General features: G+C 38.2%; 1 protein-coding gene across 1 annotated transcript in view; it reads right to left on the reverse strand.

The window, feature by feature from the left end:
* The window catches only part of CASQ2 (calsequestrin 2), a 106,393-nt gene that overhangs the window by 54,016 nt on the left and 24,450 nt on the right, over positions 1-27,927 (reverse strand). The window contains exons 2-4 of the mRNA XM_072644453.1: positions 12,133-12,217; positions 5,553-5,653; positions 2,938-3,049 (exon numbers count right to left, since the gene is read on the reverse strand). Of these exons, the coding sequence (XP_072500554.1) occupies positions 2,938-3,049; positions 5,553-5,653; positions 12,133-12,217 (298 nt within the window). The remainder of the gene's footprint in view (positions 1-2,937; positions 3,050-5,552; positions 5,654-12,132; positions 12,218-27,927) is intronic.

The raw sequence follows: 27,927 nt of genomic DNA on the forward strand, positions 1-27,927 counted from the left end.
GCTAACATGAGTCAGAATCAGGACTTGAACCCAGTTCTTCCTGGTTTTGAAGTCAGCACTCTATTGCCATCACCATCCTCTTCATATAGGATAACACCTTCTATCCTATACTATAATATTCTCTATTTTCCTATACTATGAGGATATTAATATATCAATATTTAAATGTACATAATGATTTTCAATGGTATTAAATCAATCCATCAACAGTATTTATTAAAGGTCAATTATATGGCAGGCATTGTGCCAGATTCTAGGGACACAAAGTCAGAAATAAAACTCATAGAGCCCTCATGGAGCATTCCAATCAATTGAAATTTCTTGGGGAAAACTAAGACTCTTTATCACTCTTCTTTAAGGCAGGCAGATAGAAAAGAGGTAGCAGGAAGGAGCTAGGAAAGAGAAATAAGAGGAGATTTTAATAATTACAACAAAAATCCCTCAAATCGAAACTCCGACTGCTACATCTGTGGTTCTATGAGGGATGTAGCTAGTAGGGTGAGGCCTGAAAAGTTCACCTTACTCATTACAGTAACTTATTGCCAAATTAATTAATGATGATTGTTCTTGTTGTTGAGTTGTGTTCAATTCTTTTTGACCCTATGGATCCATAGACCATACTGTCCATGGGGTTTTCTTGGCAAAGATAGTGGAGTGGTTTGCTATTTTCTTCTCCAGTAGATTAAGGCAAACAGATGTTAAGTGACTTGCCCAGGGTCATACAGCTAAGTAAGTATTTGAGGCTGGATTTGAACCTAGAACTCTACTAACTGAGCTATCTAGGTGCCATGTAATTAAGTGGTCACACATCAGTAATTAAAACTTCTTAGTCCTTTGGAGTTTATTGCCCCCTTCTGGAAGATTCTACTCTGTTCTCTTTCTTTTTCTTGCCCTAGTACCAACATTGTTTTTTTTTCTCTTTCTTTGACCTGATCTCTTATGAGGGTATTTTGAAATGAAATCATACTTAAGCTTTTCTATGGCCCTGAACTTCCGTCAGAACTTTCAGGTGACTAATATGTGGTATATTGAGTTACAATCACTTTTCTTAAGAGAAAATTTGTTCATTCAGAATTGGTATTTCTATTATCTTCCACTAGAAAGTATAGCTGTTGATAGATATTCTCTATGCATCATCACTTGGAGGACAGAGGAATCAAATTAGGAAAAAAATTTCCGTAGAATACTCAGACACACAAATAAACACACTCAAATACACATTCAAAAAAATTGATGAGAGGCTGTTTTGTTGATTGAGAAGAAAGATAGGGAAGGTGGGAGAAAGTAGAGGCTAGATAAGAAAAACTGAGTAGGTGGAAAATCAGTAGAATGGTAGGTAGGATGGAGGAAGTCATTGAAGCAACTCCAGGTTTATTAAAGCCAAATATATGTATTTATCAATCCATTCATGCCTAAAAACAGTTTGGTGCAGAGCTCCAAAGTCCTTATTGAACGAATGACGAATCAAATTATATTGAAGGATAGGAATCTAAGGAAGTTTCATCTCTTGGATCATGCAGACCCTTTTAGACTAACCCAGATCTTTTTATGCTGTCCAGGCCTCCAGCCTTCGATAATTATTTACTACAAACCATGAATATCTTAATCATCCCTTCTGGTTTCTTTTCAGGGTCAGCTTGGTGGCTCAATGCGTAGGGCTTCAGGCCTAGAGTCTGGAAGGCTCATCTTCCTGAGTTTAAATCTGGCCACAGACATTTGCTAGCTATGTGACCCTTGACAAGCTACTTAACCTTGTTTGCCTCAGTTTCCTTATCTGTAAAATGAACTGGAGTAGGAAATGGCAAACTACTCCAGTATCTTTGCCAAGAAAACCCTAAATGGGGTCATGGAGAGTTGGACTCGACTGAAAAATGACCTAACAACAAAAATTTCTTCACTGTCTTCCCATTTTCTTAATTTCAAAGAAAAGTTTGGAATCCTTAGTGTTCTCAAAGTGAACATGTTCTCTGACATTACTTCCTCATTTCCTTTATCTCTTAGTTGGTGATCCAAGGGCACTGAGGCTAAAGATGAGGCTAGGGTGTGGCAGGGGGGAGAATGACAGGCAATTTTCTAGGTTATATTTCTCATATTCCTTGCCCTCAGCTTAAAGAGTCCTCTAGTAGTTTGATAATGACATAGGAAAGATCCATGTTAGTCCATCCTCTGCTTTGCTACCAAAGTGATGGTTCCAAAGCAGGGGTCTGACCATTTCACAGCCCAAACCCCACTCAGTAAACTCCAGTGGCTCCCTATCATTTCCAAGATCACATAGAAAATCCTCTTTTTGACATTCAAAGCCCTGCATAACCTGGCCCCTTCCTACTCTTCCAGTCTTCTTACAATTTATGCCTCTCTCTAGAGTCTACAATAGAGCAACAATGGTCTTGTTCTTTGTGTGTGATACTCCATCATCTTACTTGGTGTTTCCCCTGGAATACTCTCCTTCCTTACCACTGCCTCTTAGCTTCTCTGGCTTCCTCATTCAAGGATCAGCTCAAATCACATTTTTTGCAAGAGGTCTTTCTCTATTTGGCATTCAAAACACATTATAATCTAGAACTCCTTTTCCCCTACCTTTCTAATCTTCTTTTATATTATACTGCCCCTAGTATTATACCTAGTACTATTAGCCATCATAGTATATTACCTATTATAGTAAAATAACTAGCAGTATAAAGGAGAAGGCCTGGGTGTATCACTACCTATATTTTTTAGAGGGAAGACCTACATTGATGGGATCTATGGAAAAATGAAAATGCTTCTATGGGTACAATGCTTGTCCCTTCCCAAGGACTGTCTCAACTCGTTGCGTGCTTTTCTCCATGTCAGGTGAATACATCATTTTGGAGAAGTCCCTCATGTTTTCCTTTCCCTGTTCCCAGTGTGAAAAGTCACTTTCTCAGGCTCATAGGCTGAAATCCATAGATGACTTACGTTCTGAGTCTTCATTCTTGAAGAAGCCAATGAGTTTGATATAGTCATCAATGCGCTCAAAGGCTTGGACTTCTAGTTTGCTATTGATGATCTCCACTGGGTCTTCAATTAGCTGCAACAACAAATATATTTTTTATGGAAGATGGGTCAGTGCAGTGAAAAGAGAACCAGATTTAAAGTTAGAGAACTTGGATTTGAATACAAAGCCAGACACATTATTTGTGTGACTTTGGGCAAATCACAACCTTTCTTGACCTCACTTCCTCCTCTCTAAAATGAGAGGGTTGCAAGTATCTGATGGTGTCTGAGGTTGCTTCCAACTCCAAATTCTATATATAATCCTAGTTGGACTATTGCTTTTCCAGAGGGCAATCAAACATTTGTCTAGTCACATGGATTGGTTGGGGTGGAGTTGGGGTGGGCTAATTACCCTACTCTATACAGATTTTTTTATAAGAAAGGGATTGGATAAGAAGTGGATATTGCCCAGGTCTACTTTGGAAGGTAGTCCGGTTACACCATTTCAGAGAAGTCCAGTTCTTTTGGAAATCTTGGGGTTTGAGAGTATGGAATAAAGAGGGGTTACTGTACAGATATGCTATGAGTATTTGTATCACATTGAAAGGGGGTGTTGTCTGCCTGTCACTGTAGTACTGGGCTCTGTATCAGTAGGGGAAGCAACAGAGAACTTGACCACCTTTTAGAAAAGTATTCAATGGTCAGGATGGTCATTGTGAAGCTGTGTTGTTTTATGTGTAAATTTGGATGCACAGAGAAGCAATATAATACAGTGAAACATAAAAGATTTGTAATTGAAAATCTGGGTTTGAGTCTTATAGAATTCTGGGTAAAACACCGAACCTGTTTGTACCTTAGTTTTCTCACTTGTAAAATGGAAATAATAACATACTACCTACCTCACAGAGTAGTTGTAAGGAAAGTGCTTGGTGAACCTTAACATGCCACGCAAATATGTTAGTAATATTAACTGTGGGTATGCAACTAAATTGTGCTGTATTGTGTATATGTATACACAAAATATTGTATATACATATATGCACACAATATAACACATTGTTGTATATTGTGGTTTGCACAGATATATTTCTCTGGATCAGTAGTTAGGCATGTGTGTAATTCTGTGGGTGAACATTAGTGTGGGAGTGAATATATATATATATGAGTAAAGCTCATGTACATGCTTTATAAGGCTCATGCACATGCTATATACATTTATCTCTTTATATAAATGTATGTATGTATGTATTTGCACATATCTATATGTTCACACAAACACAAATGTATTTGGAATATGAAGTAGTTAGTGACTCAGTCTTGAAACTGAGAACTGGGTTCGTGTATTTCCTTTGATACTTATTGATTACATCTTCTAGTCACTTAACCTTTCAGTGTCCTCAGACATTTCTAAGATTACAAGCAGAGAAAATACTGATCTGAATTGGTAGAGGGAGTTTACACATTTGGAATTCTCCTCTATGAAATCAAAGATCCAAGTCTTCCTTCCTTCCTTCCTTCCTTCCTTCCTTCCTTCCTTCCTTTCTTTCTTCTTTCCTTCCTTACTTCTTCCCTCCCTCCTCCCTCCCTCTTTTCCTCCTTCCCTCCTTCTTTCCTTCCTTCCTTCTTTTCTCTTTGTCATCTGATAATATATGTGTGTATATTCATGATTTATATATACATATACTGATGTACACATATATACATATGTGTGTGTTTGCCCACACATATGCATTGTATATACCCATGCATGCACACACACAAACACTAGACTATGAGGGCTGCATTCCATAGTAGAGGTGACTTACATGATTCTGTCCCATTTACAATTATAGGATCATGGTATGTAAAAAGAGGTGGAATCTAGTCCGGCTCCCTCATTTTACAGATAAGGACAATAAGTACCCGAGAGGTAAAGAAGGATACCTAACGTTCAATAGGTTGATCACAAACCAGCCCTAGAACCTAACTCTCCTTACTTTCAGTCCAGTGCAGGAGGTTATCTGGTTCTGTTTCTTCTTGATACTTTTTTTTTCTGCATTAAGAGCAGTAAAAACCCCCGGCTGGTTACCCTCCCCTTCCTCCCACTATACTTCTTGTGTTCCTTCTCTGCAGTCTTCTCCCCAGCAACATTAGAAGGATGCAGTAACTGAATCGATGAATTATCAGTGGGAAACAATCAGTTGGCAATGGATGGATGGACATAGAAATACTTTAAAGAATTATAACAGACAGACAAACATAAATAGAATAGCTTTCAAATGTAACAAGATTGAGACATAAGCTTCCCAGGAGGAATAAGATTCTGTTTAACAGAGGAGAAAAGCCCAAAATAACATAAACATTTTTTGGTTGTTGTTCAGCCATTTCAGTCATAGGCAACTCTTCGTGATGCCATTTGTGGTTTTCTTGGCAAAGATACTAGAGTGGTTTTTCGTTCCCTTCTCCAGCTCATTTTACAGATGAGGAAAGTGAGGTCAAAATAAATATAATAAATATTGTTAACAGTTAGCAAGTTCTCAATTCCTTGAAAGTTTTGCCCCAGGCTATATTCCAGCCAAAAATAGCTCCATTCAGGGTTAATGTGAGTTCATGCTTACATCTAAAAGGAATTCCACCAAAACATCAGCAGCCAATTCTCCATCAAACTCGATAGTGCGGTCACCCTTAAGGATATACAGGCTTCCTTCTTCATCAAAACCTAGAAGAAATAAAGAGATAAGGAAGAAAGGTAACCTTTCCATGGGAAATCCATTTGAATCAGTTTTTTTCCTTAGTCAGCTTCAGACTCGCTTCCTTCATGAAGCCTTCTCAGACAAATCTTACTTTGCTCCCCACCCTTCCTTCTTCTGTTTACTCTGTAGTGTAAAGACTACAGGATCAAATCAAATGAAATGAGACTTTATGCACACACACACACACACATGTATATATGCGTGCTTTGCAAACCTCAAGGGCTATATAAATGTTAAGTATTATTGTCATTATTGCTACTTGTGTTCTATAATTATCTACTTTATGTCTTGCCTCCCCAACAAATAATAATAGCCTTGACATAGTGTTTAAGTTTTGGAAAGTGCTGTACAATTATTGTCTCATTAGATTCTCAGAATAACCTCGGGAGACAAATGCTATTATGATCCCTGTTTTAGTTATGGGGAAACTGAGGCAGACAAAGGATAAATAATTTGCTTAGGGTTACACAGCTAGGAAGTGTCTGAGATCAGATTTTAACTCAGGTTCCCTGACTCTGTGGCAGCTAGGTGGCATCATATTGTATAGTGCTGGTCCTGGAATCAGAAAGACTCATCTTCCTGAGTTCAAATGTAGCCTCAAACTTACTAGCTATGTGAACCTGGACAAGTCACTTACCCCTATTTGCCTCAGTTTCCTCATCTGTCAAATGAGCTGGAGAAGGAAATGGCAAACTACTCCAATATCTTTACCAAGAAAATCCCAAATGGTGTCATTGTGCCCCCAAGCTGCCTGTATTCTAGCCTGTAAACTCCTTGAGGACAGGGATTATATCTGATAGACATAAATTTAGAACTTGAGAGGACTTTAGAGGTCATTTAGTCCCATCTCCTTATTTTACAGTTGAGAAAACTGAGGCCCAGGGAGCATAAGTTACTCCCTCAAGGTCACACTGGAGCTAGGTCATATGACTCTAAATCTGCCACTTTTTTCACTGTATCCCATTGTCTCCTCTAATCTGGGAGTCAGGACACCTAGGCTTGAATCCCAGATCTACCCCTAAATACAGTGGAAGAGGTTTAGGCAAATCCTTTCACTTTTCTGGGCTTTGGGATCCTCATCTGTAAAATGATCCAGTGGCATTAGAGACATTGTAGCATAATGAAAAAAGGTTACATTTGGAGTCAGAATAGACCTGGCTGCAAATTCTGCCCTTGGCACTTTTTCTCTCTGTGACAGCAGACTAGTTGTTCAGCCTACCACCCAAACCTCAGTTACTTTATCTGTCAAATAGTCAATATATATTTATTAAGTCTCCACTCTGTGACAAACCCTGTGCCAAATGCTTGGAATACATAAAGAAAAAAGAAAGTTCCTTTCCTCAAGGAACTTGTAATCTAATGGTGGGGGGGCGGGGGTTAGCAACACACAATAAGTATTATAATCGGAAGATCTGTAGTACCACCTCACAAGGACATTGGGATAATAACAAGGAGATGCTCTGCCAACCACAAAGTGTTCTATGGAGATTAGCTGTGACTGACTCTAAGTAACCTTCTCCCTACCTTAGACTCCCCCCAACTCGAAAAACCCATGACTTTGTAAAGTATCTTCTACTTACCATGGCAGCTACTATACTATATATAAAACACAATCATATATATTATACATAATAAACATACCATCAATTGTTCTGTTCACAGAAGGTTCTAAATAGATGTCTAACGACAAACTGCATATTGCCTGGGAGGGATAAATAACTGGAGTCATCACTTAGTCTACCTGCACATATTCTCATCTCCTTAGGTCTTTATTCACTGTTAAAATATGTAAAACTCTTTGCAAAACCTTAAAGGACTATATAAATATGTTATTAATGAGATAATAATCATGTTATATAATGGAAGAAAGGAAACAAATCTTATTAAGTGCCTACTATGCGCCGGGCACTGTGCTAAGTGCTTTATCAATATTATTTCATTTGATCCTTATAACAACCCTGGGAGGTAGGTAGGAAGGATTACCATCCTCATTTTACAGATGAAGAAATGGAGGCAGACAGAGGTTTTAGTGATTTGCCCATGTTCACACAGCTAGGGAGTGTCTGAGGCCAGAATCTGAACTCACATCTTTCTGGTTCAGTGCTCTATCCAGTGCAGAATCTCATAATATAATCATATGATAACGCGAACACTGTTACTGTTGTTGTTCAGTTGTATTTGACTCTTTGTGACCCCATTTGGGATTTTCTTGGCAAAGAGGCTAGAGAAGTTTACCATTTCCTTCTCCAGTTTATATTACAGATGAGGAAATTGATGCAGGCAGGATCATGTGATTTGCCCAGGGTCACACAGCTAGTATGTATATGAGGCTAGATTTGAACTCAGATCTTCCTGACTCCAAGCCTGGCACTCTCTATCTGCTGTACCACCTAGCTGTCCTAATAAATACTGTAATTAGGACATCAGTATTTAAAAAAAAATAAAGTAAAAGCAAACATTTTTTAATTATTTTGCATACCAAAGTATGGTATATTATTTTAATAAGATTTAAATGATTTTTCTTTTTATATGTAATCATATCCAGACATAGTACCCTATGAGAAAATATGCATTGAATGCTTATTTGTAAAAGAAAAAAGTAGTCAAGCAAATTGAATGGATACAGATACCACAACTGAAAATGTATACAACTTTCTATGCCCCTGACTTCTATACTGAAGGACTAAGGCATGGTCTTCGTAGTTATTGTCATTTGGGATCAAGATTCTTCATTGCAATTATTTATAATTTGACTTCCTTCGAGTGTTTGGGTGTTTTGTGTGAAATTTGCATCATTATCGTCACTGTGTGTATTGTTCTCCTGGTTCTCATGACTTCATTTTATACAATTCTCCTTATGTTTCTCTGAATTCCTCTTATTCCAAACATTTTAAATAATCAGTTTTTCTTATTTGTGTCTTCCCTTAATACTTCCCATGGTGTCTTTCTCATCCTAGGTAGGTGCTTAAATATATTTAGGACCATTAATCTTAAAGGACATTCAGCTCACTGACTCCCAGTACAAGAAACAAAGCAGCCTGCAGCATAGCAGAGTCAAGGTGCTGTAGAGTGTTCTTTGGATTTAATGTTAGAACACCTGGGCTCAAATCTTATTTCTTCCACTTGCTGTCTGTGTGACCCTGGGCAAGACATATAAGTGTCCTTATGTGAACATGAAAAATTTGAACTAGGTAATCTCTAAAGTTCCTAAACTAGCCTCCTTGTCTGACATCCATGATACTTTCTGTCCCACCAATGTGCCTTTGTGTTGGTTGTGCCCCATGCCTGGGATGCCTTCCTTTCTTACCTCTCTCTCTCTCTCTCTCTCTCTCTCTCTCTCTCTCTCTCTCTCTCTCTCTCTCTCTCTCTCTCTCTCTCTCTCTCTCAGAGTCCCTCAAGCTCATGGGCCACCTTCTCCATGAAACCTTCCCTGATGCCCCAGCTGCTAGTGCCTTCCTTGCCATCTCCTAAATCACCTTATATCTACTTTGTATATTCAGAGGTGAAAGAGCCAATTGTTCAATTTTTAGTGTAAGTATTTAAACTTCAGAAATTGACAAATGCTTGATTTACTATTTTGCTGATTGTCCAGAAGAAAGTGATGGGGAAAATTTTAGTAAGACATATGTAACTTAAAAGTGTTGCTTGTACATTTTTTTCCAGAGTTGGTTGTCAAATATTTACCAGCACATCACTAAATGCACACATACATGTACATATACACCCATCTATGTATATATTTATATGTGTGTGTCTTTATGTATTTATATATACATGTACATCCCCACATTTGTTTTTGTATTGCCAGTGCCTAGCTCAGTATGTGGAACATGGTGGAGGTGCTTAATAAATACTGCTCAATGGATCAATTGATCTAAACTTTGTGATCCTATATTCCTTGCTCCATTCCTTAATACTGATAAAATGTTATGGCTGGCACAAATAGGGGGAGCTCAGTAAGCTGCAGATATAGGATCAAAGAGCCAGAAGGAATATCCCACTCAGTCTAGACACGTATGCCTTTACGGAGTCCAGTCAGCCCCCAAATGTCCCCACCTGCCAGCAATACTTCTAATATCACATGAACTCATAGTTTACAGCATTTTAAGTGTTTACTTCTCTCATAACAATTCTGTAAGGTACATCCTCTGGCCCTGTCCACTTTATAAACATAAGCACCAATTCTTTCATTCTGTACTGCCTTGTGAGTACCCGAGACCCTCCTACAACAACAAGTCCTCAAGCAAAGGAAAAGAAAAGAAAGTAGGGTGAGGATATGACTTGCTGTGGGGAAAGATGAAGGCAGCCTTTATTAGAATGCTTTTAGGCACCAGGGAAAGAGGACAGATGGTCATTTGTCTGTTAACCTAATTTGTTCCTTTGCCCTTGGGAAAGACTGCATTTATGAATTCCACATAGTTGGGTGCCTGCCATAAATGGTCTCCAGGGAAGAAGATGACACCGTCTGTTTTCATGACCTATTTGTATCACCTAATTCCAAGTTCTTCTGGATGTCTAACCTAAATATATCTTGCTACAGTCTTAACCTTTTTTTTGTATCTGGCTACAGCCTCCATGAAAACAGAACACAGCTGTTTGTTATCATCAGAATGATGAAAATTCATGTACCTGAAGACCACCCATATGAATATTTTTCTATGTTTTTCCAAATCCAATTAACCTTTCTGCAAAGGTTCTATTTTAAAATCCCTTCCTAAAATGACTTTCCTTTACTGGCCAAGCAGAAAAGCTGACTGGACAGCAACTCTCTCTCTCTCTCTCTCTCTCTCTCTCTCTCTCTCTCTCTCTCTCTCTCTCTCTCTCTCTTGTGTTGCAGTGGGAAACCAGACCAAACCAAACCAAAACACTGTAGGATTTGGAGCATGATGGTCCTGAGGTCAAGCCCCAGTTCTGTCACTATTTGACCTTGGAAAAGTCTTTTCCCCTTCTTTGCTCTTGGTTTCCTCATTTGTAAATTGAGAGGGTTGAACTAGAGGTGTTGGATGTGGAGATAAGAATATTTGAGTTCAAATTCTGCCTCAGACACTTCATAGGTGCTTGATTCTGTGTAAGACATTTAACCTGTCTATGCCTCAGTTTCCTCATCTGTGAAATGAGGGAATTAGACCTGATGGACTATGAAGTCCATTCCAACCTTAACATTCAAGTATACCCTGTATAAGGGGAGGAAGTTGCCTGAGTGCAAAATGTACGTCTTCCATGTACATTTTTAGGAGTAAAATTGTCTGCACATCAGCATGCTAGGTCTACATGGGTGGAGGTGGTGTCAAATCTTCTCCTCCAGTGATTTCACCAAATCTGACCTAAGCAAGCACTCTCCATGCTAATGAGTGCACACAGCTGTGAAGGCTTGGGCTCAGAACCCACAGTGACTCACAGAACCATCATTAGGAGAGCCCCTAATGGTACCCTTCCTTGAAAAGTCTAACCAAGAGACCAAGAAGACCACAGGATGAATTTGAAAGTTGATTTTCCAGCCTGCCCTGGGAGACACCTCAGTATACATTTCTCCAGAAATCCAGACCTTTGCTGCTGATATCAAGCAAGGAGGGTGGAAGGATGTTACTTAAGACAGAAAAGGACAACATTTGATGTTTGTTTTATGGAATCTCTTCAGGGGTATGCTGAAGTCAGCCTATATGAGTTGTAAACCAATTACTCAAATTTTCAATGTGAGCATTTATACTTCAGTAATAGGGAAATGTTACAAATCTGGGATTGATTTATTGTTTTGCTGATTGTTTAGATTTAAGAAAGTAAGGGAGAAAATATTAATAATGAAGACTAAATTAAAAAATTGGTCATATATACTTTTTTATTTTTTTGAGAGCTGGTTGTTAAACGTTTACTAGCACATTCCTGAATCTATTCAGGGTGAGTCAGAAGTCTTTATGTTGTTGAGGAATGAAATAATGTAGGCATTGAGGTAGGAGAGCATATAGAGTTCTGGACTTGGAAACAGGAAGCCCTAGGTTTGACTCTTACCTCTGATACTTTACTAACCTCCTCTGTAAAATGAAGATATTAATAAGTGCAATAATAGTTTCTACACTTGTTATAAGGATCAAATACGATAACATAGGTAAAGTACTTTGAAAACCATAGAGTACTGTGTAAATGTTAGCTATTATTAAATGAGTTGTCCTCAGATGTTATATAAATGCCATTTGTTGTGCATGTCCATAGTTTATTTTAATCAGGCTTTTTTCTATAATGTGGAGGTTTGCATAATTTCTGATTAAATTTATGATTATGGAAAAAGTCATGTTAATACTTATGACAGACTTCCCCCCCTTTGCAAAATGTATCAAAGTTATATATTTTGTTCCATTTTGTTTAAAAGTGATCAGAATCTCATATGGAAAAATTACAAATGTTCAAGAATTTGTTTCTCCCCTTGGTGTCTTCTGAAAATCACACTTACCTAGTTTTTTAGCAAGTTTGGCTTCTTTCTTGGAGTCCACCGTGGCGAAACCTATATCTTTGTGTTCCAGGACCTGGGCCGCCAGCTGAAGGAAATAGAAAGATGAGGGCAAATTAAAATAACTCTGAGGTGTGTGTCTCATGCTCAACAAATTGGCAGAGATGACCAAAGATGAAAATAGTCAGTGTTGGAAGAGTTGAAAAAAGATTAGCGTGCTGGTGTGCCTTGGCTGGAGCTGTGAACTGGTCTAAGAGTTCTGCAAAGTAATTTGGAATTCTGTAAGAAAAACTGTTACTTAAATTGTGCAGACATTTTGACCCAGAGACACTTGGGCACATAGTCCAAGGAGGTTGAAGGCAGAAAGAAAAATTCCATATATTTATAGCAACACTTTTTTGTGGTAGTGAGAAAAATGACTATTTCTCTCATATTATTGGTCACATTAACGACCAATTAATATTGTGGGGTAGCGGAGGGAGATCCAAGTTGTTTTTTTTCCTTTTCTGTTTCCTCATTTAAAAATGCCTCAAGGGCATTTCTGATATTGACCAAAAATTTATCCCATCTAGACCTTATCCAGTGTAATTCTTACCCTACAGTTGCTCATTGTTCACCGAGTGGGTAAAAGATAGAACCTATTATATAGGTTGCCCATAGTAGGGCTGGTATGACTTCAGATGGGTTTCTCTTTGTCCATGAGTGACACAAGCAGAATTACTTACCCAGCTCCTTATTAGAATAGGCCCACCTGTAGATCTAAATAATTGGAAAAACATCAGTTGCTCATGGGTAGGCCAAGAAAATATAATAAAAATGACAATTCTACCTAAATTAATTTACTTATTCAGTGCCAAATAAATCAAACTACCAAAAATTATTTTATAGGGCTAGAAAAAATTGTATCAAAATTCATCTGGAAGAACAAAAAGCCCAGAATATCAAGGGAATTGATGAAAAGAAATGCTAGAGAATGCGGCCTAGCCCTACCAGATCTCAAATTGTATTATGAAGCAGCAATCATTAAAATCACTTGGTACTGGCTAAGAAAAGATCAGTGGAATAAATTAGGTACTCCAGACACAGTAGTCAATGTAACAGTCTACTGTTTCATAAATCCAATGACCCCAGCTTCTGGAATAAGAACTCACTGACAAAAACTGCTGGGAAAATTAGAAAATAGTCTGGTGGAAAGTGGGCATAGACTAACACCTGACACTGTGTACCAGAATAAAGCCTAAATGGGTATGACAATCTAGGTATAAAGGCTGATACTATGAACAAATTAGGGGAGCAAGGAATAGTTTATTTGTCAGATTTATGGAGAATGGATGAATTTATGATCAGACAAGAGATAGAGAACATTATGAAATGGAAAATGGATAATTTTGATTACATTAAATTGAAAAGCTTTTGTACAAACAAAACCAACGCAACCAAGATTAGGAGGGAAGCAGAAAACTGGAAAAGAATTTTTACGACTGCTGTCTGTGATAAAGGCTTCATTTCTAAAATATAGAGAGAACTGAGTCAAATTACAAGAATACAAGTCATTCTCCAATTGATAAATGGTCAAAAGATATGAACAGACAGTTTTCAGAGGAAGAAATTAAAGATATCTATAGTCATATGAAAAAATGCTCTAAATCACTATTGGTTAAAGAGATGCTGGTCAAAATGACTCTGAGGTACCACATCATACCTATCAGACTGGCTAACATGACAAAACAGGAAAATGATAAATGTTGGAGAAGATATGGGAGAACTGAAACACTAATTCCTGGTTGGTGGAGCTGTGAGCTGATCCAACCATTCTGGAGAGCAGTTTGGAACTATGCTGAAAGGGCTATAAAAATATGCATTCCCTTTGACCCAGGAATATTGATTCTGGGACTGTATCTCAAAGAGATCATAAAAATGAGAACATGTACCACATGTACAAAAATATTCATAGCAGCTCTGTTTGGGGAGACTAAGAACTGGAAATCGAGGGGATGCCCATCAGTTGGGGAATGGCTGAACAAGCTGTGATATATGAATGTAATAGAATACTATTGTGCTATAAGAAACAATGAAGAGGTGGACTTCAGAAAAATGTGAAAAGAATTGTATGAACTGATGCAGAGTGAAGTGAACAGAACCAGAAGAATATTATACATTCACAGTAACAGACACAGTGTGCAAGGACTGATTTTAATAGATAGCCCTTCTCAGCAATGCAAGGACATAAAACATTTCCAAAGGACTTTTGCTGCAAAATACCATCCACATCCACAGAAAGAACTATGGAGTTGGAATGCAGAATGAAGCAGACTATTTTCTCTTTTATTATGTCATGTTTTGTTTTTCTCATGGTCTCTCCCATTCACTATAATTCTTCTATGCAACATGACTAATGTGAAAATATGTTTAATAGGAATATATGTTTAGAGGCCATAAAAGATTGCATGCTGTCTTAGGAAAGGAGCGGGGTGGGGGGGATGGAGAGGGAGAAGATTTAAAACTTATGGAAGTGAATGTTGAAAACTGAAAACAAATAAATTGATAAATTTTGAAAAAAAAAGAACAGGCCCACCTCTCATCATAAAATCCATCCTCTCATTAATTGTTAACCAATCAGAGATGATTTCTACCTGTTGGGGACACCCACTCATCCAAGGGTATACAAGCATTGATTGACCTTCATGATTTGGTTTATGAGAGAAAGCCAAATGGCCATTTTATTAATTATCTGCTAGCCATAATTAATAAAATTATTAATCACACAGAAACTGTTTCTCAAACTTTTCATACGTCACAGTAGCAAAATAGATGGAAACCAAATGAGTACCCTTTGATTTATGAATGGCTCAAGCAGTTATTCTATATATAATATTAGAATTCATTCAGAGAATTCAGAGAAATATGAGAAGACTTATCTGAACTGATACAAAGCAGAGGGATTAGAAACAGGAAAACAATATACAGAATAATAACCATAATTGAAATAACACTAAAAGGAAAGTATGTTCTATATAATTGTAGACACCTGTCTTGGTCCAGGAGAAATGAAGCACATTGAGGTGATGGATTGTAGAGAACAGAGCACTGTATTTGAATTAAGGAAGATCCTGGTTCAAATGCTACATGATCCTCAGAAAGTCACTTACCTCTCTATACTCTAGTTTCCTCATTTATAAAATAAAGGGATTGCACTTAAATGTTTCTAAGGTCCCTACCATCTCCAAATCTATGTTCCTATAAGGAAATGAATCTTCCCTCTTTCATTGGAGGAGTGGGAGACTATGAGTACAAAATGTTTCATACACCATCAGATATGTCTACTGCATCGGTTGGTTTTGTTTGTTTTTAATTTGTAATAAGGAGATACTCTCTGTTTTAGGTTTGGGTGGTAGGTTTAAAACTGGGGAAAAAAATCCCAGATTTAAAAAAACCAATGCAACATTTTCCCCCCAAACACACACAAATATGATGGTAAATGGGCCAAAAGAAGAAAGAAGGGAACCAGTAAGTAGATCTCAAGAATGAGGGTACAATCACTGGAGAACTGTGCTTAGTATAGTGCCTGGGACATAGTAGCTTCTTAATAAATGTCAGTTAATCAATTGATTGATGATGTTTGGATCCATCTTAGGCAATAGTACATGGATATTGATATATGCTTCCAATTTACTTCATCATAGGACTTCTTGGATCTCCACTGCGGTGGGGTGAAAAAAAATGCTGGATTTGGAATTGGAGGACATGAGAAGGAATGGTTAGAGATGACAGAAGTCATATCAACAGTCATGGTTGACTTTTTTCCTTTTATGATACAGGGCATACTGTCTAACTTGTATCTGTAAATGGTAACTGGATGTTCACTTATTAATGTAATCCTGTTTTTGACTGGATGCATCTTTGATTAGTCAAATTTACTTTGATTCACATTCTTATTTTTCTCTGTTAGCCATTCTGTCCAGCTAAGAGCCATCACAAACTTAACCAAAACATACTTTATGCTTTATCCAAGGCATATAAGACCAGACTCAGGCTTCTCTCCTATAGGACACAAGAGTGGGTCTTTTTAAACTTTAAAACACTATAAAATGTGTTATTATAGTTGCCCATTCTTAGGGTATGAACCTCTAATGCATTACGTATCCAGCCAACAGTAACAAGGTCCAGATCAGTATTTTTCGAAATGTGGTCCATTGGCCACTGATGAATATTCTTTGTCCTTAGTGTATTTCCTTCATTTCAGGTGCAGTTTAGGTCAGTATGTCACATAAGTCATGGGCAAGGTATGGTTCAATATTAGTGTTTTGGACTACCCAAGATGACAGAGGAATAAATAAGAGGAAAAAGACAAAAGGGGAAAATACTTAATTTGAAAATGTCCCATGAATGTTTTACTACACCTACTACAATTATAAATACCATTATCTACCACTAGCTGGCATTTACATAACACTTGAAGGTTTGCAAAGCAGTTCACATTTGTCATCCCATTTGACCTTCACAACAACCCTGAGATGTAGGTGCTATTATTAGTTCCGTTTTACAGGGAAGAAACTGAAGATGAGGGGGGTTAAATAACTTATCCAGAGTCACAGAGCTATGTAGTGTCTGAGGTAGGATTTGAATTCAGGTCTTCCTGACTCAAAGTCCAACTGCTCTGTTCCCTGAGCCATATAATTGCCCTTATACTACAGCGCACATTTATTGTTGTTGTTGTTGGGTTTTCAGTAATGTCCTACTCGTTGTAACCCCATTTTGGGTTTTCTTGGCAAAGATACTGGAATGTTTTGCCATTTCCTTCTCCAGCTCATTTTGATAGATGAGTAAACTGAGACCAATAGGGATAAGTGACTCGCCCAGGGTTATACAGCTAGTAAGTGTTTGAGGTTGGATTTGAACTCATGAAGATGAGTCTTCCTGACTCCAGGTCTGGAGCCCTACCCACTGCGCCACTGTAGTGTATATTTAAGTCTATGCAAAAACCAAGACAAACAAAAATTAAGTACAAGCAGGTAAATGTACCATAGCCCTCTGAACTATTTCACCCATATTCATGGGTCAGGTTATTCTTTCGTCTCGTTTGTGTCTTGGCATTTTCCCATTTCCCTATAGACAACCAATTACTCTCCTTTGTCATGGATGGATAGGTAAGACCAGATCAGAGATTAGCCAGAGAATTCAGTTTTAGCTAAGATTCAACCCAATCTTAGTATTTGCTGGGATTTCAAAAATTTCCTCTCACCTTTCACTATGCCTAGACCTAATGCCCTCCTATTCCAATTCTGGAATTTGACCTCGGCTCTCCTGCTTCTAAATCCAGTGCTCCTTTCATTGCACCACACTACCTCCTTTCAGATCCAGTACCGACCCATTGCAGAGGAAGCAGCTCCCTCCCTGGAGCCCTATGATCACACTAAGCAGACAGGGAGGTTGAACTGTGAGGACCCAAAGGCCATACCTATTGCTAATGACTGAAGTGTGCACCAGCCTCTGCTCCCCATCCCCTGAAGGTAGCAGGTTCAAAAGCAAACCAATCAACAATGAAAGTACGAGTAGTGACCTGGGCTTCTTTGCAGACGCTTCAAGGATGGTCTTTTATCTGAACATTTTCGTCATTGTGGAGATAGTTGATTCTGAAGAAGGCAGAGGGAGCCAGGTGAGAGCTCTTTCTTGTGCTCAGCAGATCAGTACAATCCCCCAAATACAGATGACACATAAGCTGTAGAATTGCTCCACATTTTTACCCTAGGTACACGGAGGACCAACCACTACCCTCTGTTAGGGTCAGATAGGGATGCGATCTGACTCCTCCTGAGCTCTTCCGACTCCTCTCCTGAGGCTGGTGTTCCATCGCTGCCCCTTCACCCAGGAGGGCCCCCAAGTATGGGTCGAACAGAAGGGATGGGGAGTTGTCGACTATGTTCTCAGGTATGAATCGTGTAGGGAGTGCCAAAGATGGCATTCTTTCCACTACACCAAACTGACTCCCAACAAGCCTGTTGTATATTTGATATCTTGTTAGTCTCGGTGTTTATATTCTTCCAAATGTCCTTTTTATATAAATGCAAATATTAATATAAATACAAAATTTATATAAATGCAAATATTATTGTGCCTATTTTACAGACGAGGAAACTGAGATTCATAAAGCCTTGTATCTAATAATAATGATGATGATGGCACATAATAACTAGCATTTATGTAACACTTATTACGTGCCAGACACCACAGCTATGGAGTGTCAGAGCTAGGACGCAGATTCAGGTCTTCTGACTCTAAAACTTGTGCTCTCACCCCATTGTCTCTCTCATACCACATTGCCAACTCACATAGCTTTTGCTGGCTCTGAAAAGAGGCAGTGTGGTATGGTGGAAGGGGCACTGGATTTGGAAGCAGGAGAGCTGAGGTCAAATTCCCTCTCTGCCATTCTCCTCTTGAGTTGTGGGCAGGCCATTTAAAGTCTTAGATCTCCATTTCCCAGCCTGTAAAATTAGGTGGTTCGACTAGATGACCTCAAAGGTCGCTGTTAGCTCTAAATCTATGGTACTGTGAACTCTTCAGAGGGAAACTCAATGCAAATATTACAATACAAAGAAACATTTACCAAGTATTTGTCTTATGCAAGGCACTGCTGGTGATGTAAAAATGAGCAAGACACAGTCCCTCTTCTCGAGGTGCATAAAGTCTAGTAGGAGAGATGAACCAGATGCAAAAGAGACTCTCCTAGCAAGAAGAACAGATGCTAAGTGTTCAAGAGAGATACAATCGATGAAGAGGAAGAGACCATTTCTAAGGGGCATGGGGGTGGGGGTGTTAAACAGGTCAAGGAATGTGCCATCAGAGGTAGGTCTTGAGGATTGGGTTGAGAAAAAAAGTAACCATTTTAATCCTAGTGTAATAACAACAATAATTACAAATCAACTACTGATAAATATTGTTATTACTATTCATATTTGTATGGCACTACAAGTCAGATTGTGACAAGAAATCCCATTATAATAAAGATTTTGATTCCAGAACCCCAATGGGAAACTGCTTATTTCATACTTGTTCACCCTAAATGATGTCCTCTCAGCCAAAGAATGTAAATAGTCCCTTTAGACCTGACTGTATTGTAATAAGAATTATCATGTAGCACATCCATCCCGGAACCCAATGCCATAAAGAAAGAAGCTAGGGCATGGGCTGCCTTCTTCCAAAGGGATGGACCCTCTTCCCTTTTATTGATGCTCAGCTCCCCCACAGAGCCAAGCACTTTGCTTTTCAATCACTGAATCTTGTAAAACTGGAGGGTCTGTGACAGGATTGATTAGGTCAGACATGTGACCGGTTTTATAGTTGTATTTGCATTGCAAAGATCTGGGAAAGTAATTTCGGCCATGGGTTGGGGATGGGGTGGGGAAAGGGGGAGTCTTTATAGGAGAGACTAGAAACATATTCAGAAAAGAAGTAGCTAGAAAATGAACAACTATTTAGTCTCTTAAAGGTATATTCTATATTCCTAGGAATACTTCTTAAAAAGAGTGAAAAACTGGAGACCAAGTATACTCCCATCTACGAATGAAAGGCTAACCATGCGGCACATGAAAATAAGGGAAAAAGAAATGCACATTCTATAAGAGATTAATATGAAGAATTCAGAGAAACGTAAGAAGACTCAAATGAACTGATGGAAGACCACAATAACCATGAAAACATCTATATTACAGCTAGAACAATATAAATGGAAAGGCACCCCTCAGCTCCACCCAAAAGCCCCACAACCCAACAACCGTGACGTGTAATTGTAACAACCAAGAAACTTGGCCCTGATGAAGAACTAAGAAAATGTGTGTGTGTGTGTGTGTGTGTGTGTGTGTGTGTGTTTTAAGAGGGGAAAATACAATAACAACCAAGAAATTTGGTCCTGAAGAATTGAGAAAATGTACCTCCCTGTGTGTGTATGTTTGTGTATATGTGTGTGTGTGTCTGTGTTTTAAGAGGGGGGAAGTACAAGGGTTAGAACATGGTCAGATTTAGTTCACATATTGGTAAAATTTTAGAGATGCAGAAGGAAATGGCAAATGATTCCAGTGTCTTTGCCAAGAAAACCCCAAATGGGGTCAAACAAAGTTGGACAAGACTGAAAAATAACCGAACAACAGCAAATTTTTCAGAAAGGCTTCCCCTTCCCCATTTTGTTTTTTGATCCCAAGGTTGGTTCATAAAAATGAGGAGTGGGAAACAAATATAGTGATAAGTCACCTAGAGATGGAAGGGATCTTTAAGGCTATCTAGTCTAACCCTCTCATTTTACATCTGGGAAACTGAGAAGCATAGGTAGTGTAGGGACTTGCGCAAGGACATACAAGAAGTAAGTGTCAGAAGTGGCCTCTCAACCCTCTGGCTCCAGGGAGAATGCTATTTCCAGTTTAGAGGAGGAAACCAAGGCTCACATCTCTAAGCAACTTGCCCAGAGTCATCTGCTAGATGTTAGATATCAGGTTTGATCCCAATCTTTCTTAGACACTGAATCTAGTGTGCTATCTGCTACACCTGGACATGTTATTAACCCTGCCTCATTTGAAATGACAAAATACTCAGCAAGAGGGTCAATCTGGGGAGAGTTATATCTGTTCCACATCCATGATGGAATCTGACCTGCTTTCAGTCATCATGTCACTGATCCATAAATGGGCTGGTAAATGTTTAACAACTGACTTTCCCCCTAAAAATAGACTCAATACACTTTCTTTATTTTTTCTTTAAGATTGCTATTATTGTTGCTATTATTACTATCATTATTATTATTTGACAAAATAGAGACCTTTATCAAAAGAATATAACATTCTTAAAATATATTTTGACATAATTTTTAATTTAATTTACTTTTTATTACTCCTTAACTGTTCTTTATTTTTAATTTTTTTAAAATTTGTTTTAAATTTATGGGACAAAACAAGCATTTCCATAACATGGTATCAGGTTTAATTGATATTATTCACATTTCTCCATCACTTTCTTAAGTACAGACAATCAACAAAACAATAAATAAAGGCCTGATTTGTAGCACTTACCAATTTCCCAAGTGTAAATGTTTATGTTGAAATTTTAACAATCAGCTCTTGTGAGCCCTTGAGCAAGCCTTTGATGGATCTCTGGGGACCTTTTAGTGTTATACTCCATCTAAGTAACAGGGAATCTTTGATTTCCTGGTAATCAGTCTTCAAATATTTTTAAGCACCTACCAGATGCAGCTGCAACATATTTTGATGGAACATGGAAATATTTAAGACCCTGTTTGCACCCTCATGATAGAGTTTATAATCCACATGGAGTACAACAACTTGCAAGTTGTTGAATAACCATCTATAGATACAGCTTCAAAAGCAAATTCAGACTAAACAAGCTCCTGATCTGTGTGAAATACATTAACTACATTCTTTCTTGAAAGAAGTGTAGTTTGATCAAAGTACATATAGTGACTCCAACCAAAATGGGAGAGGATTGCCAGGGAGCTCTTCTTAGACTTCCTTAAATAAATAGATAATAACAATTTTTAATTCCCAGAATGACAGAATCTCAGCACTGGAAGGCTGTCTCATACAGCTCACTCCAGAATCAGAGTGCATTCTACAATGTACCCAACAAATGGTGTCATTTTTGCTTCAGGCCTTCTAGTGTGGGGAAATCCAAGGTGGAAATTCATTGTTATTATTCTTTCTTTTTTCTTCAAGAGGATCGATTACATCAGGAGGATGATGTCTTGACTTGCAAGTAAATTGGATTTAAGTGAGGCAGAACTGTGCAAAGTCATCAACCTTACTCTCTTCTCTAGAGTCACTGGGGTCCAGTGGCAAGATGTAAGTCAGGACAATTGGCTAAGGTCCCAGGGGAAACTCTCTTTTCCAGGCAACACCTTTCACTTTTGGGTTGTTCTTATTGTTATGCAAGTTTTACTTAAATCAAACTCTCTCTTTGAAATGTTTTCGCTGACTCTGCCCTTTGGGATGAAATAGAGCATGACTAGAATTTCTTCCCAGTGATGGCCCTTTAAATTCTCAAGGATGTCTAACATACTCCGATTTTCCCATAGAGGAATCTCTTATTCAGGCAAAACATCTTCTTCATGGCATATGATACAATCTCATCATGCTTAAAAAGGCAGTTTGCTATAGTAGAGAGAACGCTGAATTTGGAATCAAGAACCTAAGTTTGAATCCTGGATCTATCTGCCCTTTACTAAATGACCTTGGGATTGGAACTATATTGGGATCCAAGTTTTAGAGTTGAAAGGGAGGCCATCAGTCCCAGCCCACTTATTTTACACATGAGGAAACTGAGTCTGAGAGGTTTAAGTAATGACAGTAATAATAAGATTAGCTAGCACTTTAAGGTTTGCAAAGTGCTTTATGAACATCTCAGTTTATCCTCAACAACAATCCTGGGAGATAAGAGTTATTATTATCACCTTTTTTTTTTGAACAGATTAGGAAACTGAAGCAGAAAAAGGTTAAGTGAATTGCTTGGAATCACACAGTGTATGTCAGAGGTAGATCTTGAACCTAGGTCTTCCTAGTCCCACACCTGGTTCCTGCTATATACATATACATACACATATATATGCACATACACGTATTATATCTATGTACGCACACATTCATGTGTAAATATACGTAGATTTATGTGTATGTATATATACATATACATGCATGCATGCATGCATACATACATACATACATACACACATATGGAATTTAAAGGAATTTTGGACCATAACGCAGATAAAAGTTTAGAATGAGCAACTCAGATCAGCATCAAGAGAAAAGGAATTCAAAAGACTGATGACTGCTTAGGATCCCATAACAAAAGAACCAATTACAGAGCTGGAATTTATGTATAAACCAAAGAACTGGGAGTCTCTCCCCCTAGACCAAAAGACTGGTTGCAGCATGTGACCAGATGGTGGCAGCAAAGAGCAGTAGAAATAATCCTGAAGATGAAGACAGCAGCCAAAAGGAACATCTGACAATCAACAGATGACTGTGGAGAGTAACAGCGCAGGCAAAATGTGCCTTAGAGAGTGGAGATACCCAGCAGATGTCAGCAGAGAGCAATCTGAGGAAACAAAGTTATGAGTTTCCCTATCCCTATGTATACTCTGATGATCCTACTGTTCTCTATACATATATCTGACTGGGAATATTTCCTGGCTATGCATGATCCCTATAGTGTGTCCCCCTGTTAGTATTCTATGATATATGTTCCTGTTAAATGCCCTCTCTCCCATTGGTGGTATGGTAATCCATGGGAGGGTGTACTCCTGTGTATCTGAGGAAAATTTTTTCACTTATTTTGCTGTTTGATTAAATATCTTTTGCTTTGAACCGATATGTCCTCTGGTTGACCCAGTAAAAGAAAGCACATTGATGGGGGCTCACAAGCTATAGTCTTGAGTGTATGTGGACTAGGGAAGATTTTTATTTGTTTGTTTTGGTTGGAGGAAGTGGTTTGGTTTTATATTAGAAAGAATCTGGATACTATAGCTATGAAACAGAAGAGAAAGTGATATGTAAAAAAGATATGTACAAAGAGTCATGAGAGATCAGAGGGAGGAATTTCTAATTTCTAACTTCATGGAGGAAGTGGACATTTGAGTAGTTCTTATAATAGTCAATAAATGTTTGTAGAATTGAACTGAATGCTTCTCTATGACACTGAGAAATAACAAAAGACCAAATCATAGGCATTGCCAAGATCAAGACCAAGTAGGCATTCCCAAAGTTTCCAAAGAAAACCTAATCTATGATACTTTCCTGTTCTAAATCTCACTACTTGGGGGCACTTTTTACTCAGAGGCTACAACTTCCAACTTTAGCAGTCTTATTCATGAAAATAAATGCCATCCAATAGGACCTCCAACCCAACCCCCTCCTTTTCAGCCCCCCACGGAAACATCACATGCCATTTTTTCCAGCTATACATAGCCCAAGGTCTAATTTGAGGGTGGTTAAAAGTGACAGAAGATTACTGAAGACAAATGTCAGTTCATTTGAACTTGCTTTGCTCTCATTTCTAAGGAGCACAAGCAATTGTATTGTTTGACAAGTTGCCAGGCACCATGAGAGACTGAGCGGTTGAAGCAGTCATTTGGTTCATAGCTTACACAGGAAGGAAGGGCAGGAACACAGCCAGGATATTTTTAATGGTCAGAGTAAGGGACATTTAATTTGAGCAAAAGATCACGGTGACATTCCTCATGGTGACCCCCACTTTTCACTTTGAAGTTACTAGGATTCCTATAGGAACTCCCCTGCCTTCCTTCACCTGAATATTTACTTCTTTCTCCCTTCTACACCCCAACTTCCTATGGAAAAGGGGCCCAGGAGCCTCAAAGGTGGAATCTGACCACATGTGACAGTAATTTTCCTTTCTATCTCTTCCCTGGCTGAGTCTGACAGGACTATGATAAGTTGTTGCCAAAGGGCGTGGCATGAAGGACTTATGTGGTACAGCTGTTGGAGAGAAATCAGTGAGTCCTTTCAGAGGCTGGGCATCTATAGAACTGTGTGGAGGGCTTAGAGGAGAGAGGGAGCAGATTACTGTACTTGCTGTTCTCAGTCCTTGGGGTGTTTGAGGTGCTGTCCTTTGTTGCCAAATAAAGGAGTAGACACGTAGCTCAATGAATCTGTACCTCACCTAAGCAGAATGCTGGATCTGGAGTCAGGAATAGCTGAGTTCAAATCTTGCCTCATATTTACTAGATGTGTGACCCTGGGAAAATCACTTAACCTCCATGTTTCCTTATCTGTAAATGGGAAATAATAATAGTAGCTATATCACAGGGTTGCTATGAGGAACAAATGAAAAAAAAAAGCACATGTAAAGAGCCTTGTTAACCTTAAAACACCCCAGAAATGCTACCTGTTATTATTATCTACTATCTTATTTTAACTCTTCCTTTAAAATTTCTTGAACTGGGGAACTATAAACCAACATGTCATTTTCTTAGTACCCATACACTTCTTATTGCCTTGTAACTGAATTTCTTTCCCACTATTCTAATTCAGTCCAATAAATATGTATTAAGTTCCTCCCACATGCTAGGCAGTGTGCTAAGCTTTGAGGATACAATTAATAAAGACAGTCCCCTCTCTCAGGCAGATGTCAATCTAAAGGGGAGAGAAGATACCAGGCAATTGCATCTTTTGTCTCTCTCACTGTGACTTCCCCACTTCTTTTTCATTGATAAAAGACAAATCGTTCATGACAAGTGGCAGCACAGAGTAATGGAAAAAGTAGAAAATTTGCAGAGACATCCAAGATGTTAGTGCTATATAAACATGAATTATTATCATTAGAGAATGGTTGTACTTTTGATATGAATAGGAAAATTAGGAAGAAGACCTGACTGGGGAAGAAAGGTAATGAATTAGACTTTAGGTGAGGGTTTCTACTTTAATTTTTTTTATTATCTTTTACTTTTAAATAATCTACATTTTTGCATTGATTCCTCTTCCTTTCCCACCCAGAGAATCATTTCTCATAACAAAGTGTTTTTGTTTTTAAGCAAGTGAACAAAACAGTTCAGCAAAACTAACCACATTCATAGCTTTGAGATGTTCAATGAACCTGAAGAAAGCCTCTTTCAGAGTGTTGATCAGATCTGTTATGGAGAATTTAGAGAAAGATGGGGCACACGATCACACAGGTGAACTTATTAATTCATCACACAGGTGAACTTATTAATTTAATATGGGACTGAACCAGGAAATAGACCCAGATCTCCTGACCCATTGCTCTTTCTTCTCTACATTTCTTCTCCTAGTCATGTAACCTCGAAGACTTGGATTCACCTTTAACTCCTTTGTTTCTTTCATTTCTAATCAATTACCAAGTCCTATTGACTCTGCCTATGTCATGTCTCTTCCCTCTGTTCCTTCTTTTCTATCACACTGACAGTATTGTGTTCAGGACTTGTTGAATCTTGACTAGCTTACTGCAGTAACTTTCTTACAGGTCTCATTGACTCCACACTATCTCATTTCCAAAGAACTGACCACCTTATGTTAATTGTTCTAAAACACCATATATATATATATATCCCACTACATCCCTTCTCAGAAACTTCTCCAGTAAGCCCAATCTCCTTGTATTCAATATCCCTTATGAGACAGCTAGAATCATCCATCCCAAGTCTTTCCCTATGGTGGCTGGGAAGACCAAGAGAAACTCAGAATACAATAATGTTAAAACAACTATAAGCAAAGCCTCAAAAAGAAATGCTAATTGGACCCAAACCCAACAAGAGTTCCTGGAAACATTAATGAAGAAGATAAGAGCAGTAGAGTAAAAAATAGGAAAAGAAATTAGAGTAATACAAGAAAATTATGAAAAGAAAATTAACAGCTTGGTAAAAGAGGTACGAAAAGTGCTGAAGAAAATAACACCTTAAAAACAGAATTGACCTAATGGTAAAAAAGACACAAAAATTCTTGGGAAAAAAAATCTCTTTAAAAAGCAGAATTGGCCAAATGAGAAAAGATGTACAATAGTTCACTGAAGAAAATAATTCCTTTACAATTAGAATTGGGCAAGTAGACACTAGTGACTCCATAAGACATCAAGAAGCAGTCAATCAAAAACAAATGAATGAATAAAATAAAATATGAACTATCTCAGGAGAAAAACAACTGCCTTGAAAAACAGATCAAGGAGAAATCATCTAAGAATTATTGGGCTAACTGAAAGTCATGATTAAAAAAAAAAGTCTAGACATCACCTTTCAAGAAATTATCAAGGAAAACTGCCTTGATATTCTAGAAGCATAGGGTAAAATATAAATTAAAAGAACCCACTGATCGCCTCCTGAAAGAGATACCAAAATGAAAATTCCCAGGAATATTATAGACAAATACCAGAGCTCCCACATCAAGGAGAAAATATGGCCAGCAGCCAGAAACAAACAGTTTAAATATCATGGAGCCACAGTCAGGATCACAAAAGATTTAGTAGCTTTCACATTAAAGGATTGAAGGTCTTAGAATATGATATTCCAGAAGGCAAAGGAGCTAGAATTACAACCAAGAATAACTTGCCCAGTGAAACTGAGTATAATTCTTCAGGGGAGGAAATGAATATTTAATGAAATAGAGGACTTTCAAGCACTCCTGGTGAAAAGACTGGAGTTGAACAGAAAATTTCACATTCCAACACAAGACTCAAAGAAAGCTGTGAAAAGGAAAGGAAAATATGAAAGAGAAATCATAAGAACTTTATCATTATTAGGACAGTTACAAGAAGGATATGTAGACGGCACAGGTGTGAGTTTTGTATTATGAGATGATATCCAAAAAAATGGAATTAAGGGTGAGAAAGAGGGATGTACTGAGAGAAGGGGGAAGGGAGAGATAGAGTGGAGTAAATTATCTCAGATAAAGAAGGTATGAAAGAGTTCAGTGGAAGGGAAGATAGGGGGATGGGTAATGCTTGAACCTTACTCTCATCAGAACTGACTCAAAGAGGGAATAGCTTCCACACTCAGTTAGGTATAGAAATCTATCTTACCCTATAGGGAAGTAAGGGGAGAGGGGGGTATGAGGAAGGGAGGAACTGATAGAGGGGAAGTGGTGATTAGGAGGAGGGACAGGGTGAAACGAGAGAGAGAGTGAGTGAGAGAGAGAGAGAGAGAGAGAGAGAGAGAGAGAGAGAGAGAGAGAGAGAGAGAGAGATGGGGGAAAACAGTAATCATAACTGAATGTGAATGGAAAGAACTCACTCATAAAACACAAGTGGATAGCAGAGTGGATTAAAACCAGA

The sequence above is a fragment of the Notamacropus eugenii genome, chromosome 2 (genome assembly GCF_028372415.1).
Source record: "Notamacropus eugenii isolate mMacEug1 chromosome 2, mMacEug1.pri_v2, whole genome shotgun sequence".
In the NCBI taxonomy this organism is placed as follows: domain Eukaryota; kingdom Metazoa; phylum Chordata; class Mammalia; order Diprotodontia; family Macropodidae; genus Notamacropus; species Notamacropus eugenii.